This window comes from Poecilia formosa, unplaced genomic scaffold (genome assembly GCF_000485575.1).
Source record: "Poecilia formosa unplaced genomic scaffold, Poecilia_formosa-5.1.2 Scaffold831, whole genome shotgun sequence".
Taxonomy (NCBI): domain Eukaryota; kingdom Metazoa; phylum Chordata; class Actinopteri; order Cyprinodontiformes; family Poeciliidae; genus Poecilia; species Poecilia formosa.
The window spans coordinates 21,431-24,146 of NW_006800770.1; the positions used below are offsets into that span (position 1 = coordinate 21,431).

The 2,716-nt window shown below is 38.6% G+C and overlaps 1 protein-coding gene across 6 annotated transcripts in view; it reads right to left on the reverse strand.

The window, feature by feature from the left end:
• Positions 1-216: 216 nt before the first annotated feature.
• The window catches only part of sult4a1 (sulfotransferase family 4A, member 1), a 56,125-nt gene continuing 53,625 nt past the window's right edge, over positions 217-2,716 (reverse strand). For 3 of the 6 annotated variants that reach the window (XM_016666880.1, XM_007543477.2, XM_007543476.2), the window contains one exon: positions 217-1,615. In XM_016666880.1, the coding sequence (XP_016522366.1) occupies positions 1,503-1,615 (113 nt within the window). In that variant the 3' untranslated portion in view covers positions 217-1,502. Of the gene's footprint in view, positions 1,616-1,735; positions 1,796-2,716 lie in introns of all 6 variants that reach the window. The other 3 variants (XR_001660727.1, XR_001660728.1, XM_016666881.1) reach the window with 2 other exon arrangements.

A 2,716-nucleotide genomic window follows, 5' to 3' on the forward strand; every position in this document is an offset into this window, starting at 1 on the left:
ACCTGTCTGCAGTGGTCCTTGGTCTAACTGATACTGTTTTGTTCACTAATGCTCTGTAGCAAACCTCAGAGGCCTTCACAAAATACCTGGTTTAACAAGAGTCAGTTAAGATAATTGTAGCTTGTGGTTGCAACATGACAAAATGTGAAGAGGTTCAGGTAATGTGAATACTTTCGTAAAGCACTGCTTTCTGTCACAGCATCAAGAATTCAGAAGGTGGTGGTTCCGATGTTCGTATTTACTTCACAGATCTTCCCAGTGCTAACAAAAGTATACAGTAGTGGGGTGGTCAAAAGGAGTTTATAATGGGAAAGTGGTTGCTCATGAGAATTTCTATAAAAACACCCTCACCCACAATCATCTCAGTCTCAAATTAAGACAAAACAATAAAGAATTGTTTGTTGGTTGGTCTTTGCTGCTAAAATGCTTCTTGGCAATAAATCATGTACTGTTGGAGAGCCAGTTTGTTGGTTGTATTGTGGCACATTTGTAACTACAAACAACTCTCAGACAGTTGTTTGTAGTTTGAGCAGCAGGCCCTTGTTTGATAAATTGTTAGATAACCAAAATATTTTGTCTCTTACTCAACAGTCAGTCAATTCAATAAATGACACCAAATATTGACAGATCATCTGTTCAGCCATCCAAAGTCTCAGCTCTCCTGCACAAGAGAAATGACGAAGGCTTTTCAGTGGTTTAAGATCTATTGCCAAGAAACATTGTTTCAAAATAAACAATAAACCCAACAAATGTCCTTCATTTCTGTTAAATATATACTGAGTTGTTGTAATGTGCTAGACTCTAAGCAGTGGAAATTAGTTTGGACAGCACAGTTCACCTAACGTTTACAGAAAGAAGATAAAGACAGGAGAATTGGAATGGAGACCGAGTCAACTCAGAAGAAAGCTCACAACTGTCAAATTCCTGAGGTGTCAGTGAATGTTGAGTCACATCTGGTGAATGTAACAGTACAATACATTCATACGTGTACATTAAAGAAGCAATAACATTAGAAATATTGCAGACCTGACACCATTTTTATGTATATTGAACAGGATGTGATTTGTCTTAAGAAACCACACAGTCTTTGGAACAAGGGCAGAGTCCAGCTGGAAGTTAGAAACTATCTGCTTCCAAGTGGAAAGAAAGTGGATGTAAATACTGCATGGTCCAAATACTTCTTACTTTCTGTGTGGTTTGCAGAACCTGCTTCTTTCCACAGTAACCCAAATGCACATAGCAGCCTCAACAAATATAGTGAATTTTGGAACTGATCATTGATATTTTAGAAGCTACACAGTGATTTCTGTTTGGTTCCAAGTGTGATTTCTGTGGAAACTTTTTAGAAGGTCAATCTACTCTCAGACAGTTAAACTTCAGACTGATTGAGCTGATGGAGATGCAGAAGCATGAATTTCTTCAAGATATCTTCTTCAAGATACTTGAAGAGATCAGTTGTATCAGGGGAGTGAGAGTCTTTGGTGAGAGAAGTATAGCTGTCCTCACAGGCAGAAGTCAAAGCTTAGGTCAGATTTGACCATCTTCTGTCTGTAATAAGCATCAAATGTCTCATTCATGGACACAGTGAAGACGTCCCTCCACACACCTACACGACCTGCAGAGAGAGGAGAGAATGTTAGGACCAAATTCACTGGACTGTGTGTGATCACAGTTTAATTACACTGATCTAGCTGCAGGGTGAGTGCAGCCATCCCGTGGCAGTTACTCAGCTTACCTGATGCGACGTGACATGACACAGATCAGAGCAACAGGTCAGACACCAGATTTCAATTCACTGAATGAAAAGATGAGAAAACAATAGGAAAACAGAAAAAGGAGAAGTAAAATGAATGGCAACTCAAAATTTGAAAAAAAAAAAATATATATATATTTGCACAAGGACAAATGGCTTAAACAAAAACAGACTGGGTAGGTGGTTCAAAATGGACTACAGGGTGCAAGTCAAACATGTGTCCACAACAGCCTCTCAAAGGGAGTTGGAGAGCAATTTTAGGAATTCAGTGAGCTGGCTTGAAACCAGGAGGTCCTCCTGTCCTCCAGACCCACTGTCCTCCTCCAACACACTGGAACCAAGATGGCTGAATTCCTTCAACAGCACCAAGTCTGATTAGGGTTAGGGTGAGCAGCTCCTTTGGTTCAGGTGTTATGGAGAAGGTAACTGGATATGAACACATCTGACTTAAACCGAAGCCTGATGGAACTTATGTATCACTAGTCTGAAGACCCTGTATTCATAAATCTGTTTTAGCACTTTTGATTTGGTGAAAGTCTACTCATCCCTGATGGACTGTCAGGGATGAATACACTGTATAAAAACCACTACGCTAACATCCACGGTGAAGGAAAAAGAAGCAAAAAATGTGAAGATTTGATAAAGTTGGACAGCTTGTGTTAGTGTTGAAATAACTCCATGTAGACAAAGTGAAATTAAAAAAAGCTTTCATGGAAATGGTGCTGAGGAGAAAAACATTTCACATAACCAAATGAAAGAATTAAAGCCTGTCTTGAATTCATTGATTTCTGAATGAATTAAAGAGTTATAAAGAGGTATAAATTACAATTCATCATTTGCTAATGCAAACTCATTTGTCTGGATTTATCTAAGAGATAAAAGTTCTAATAATTGTTTTATTGTTTGGGTTTGTAAATGAACATCCACTGATGGTTGAGCTGATTGGGAATCTATATTTACTCT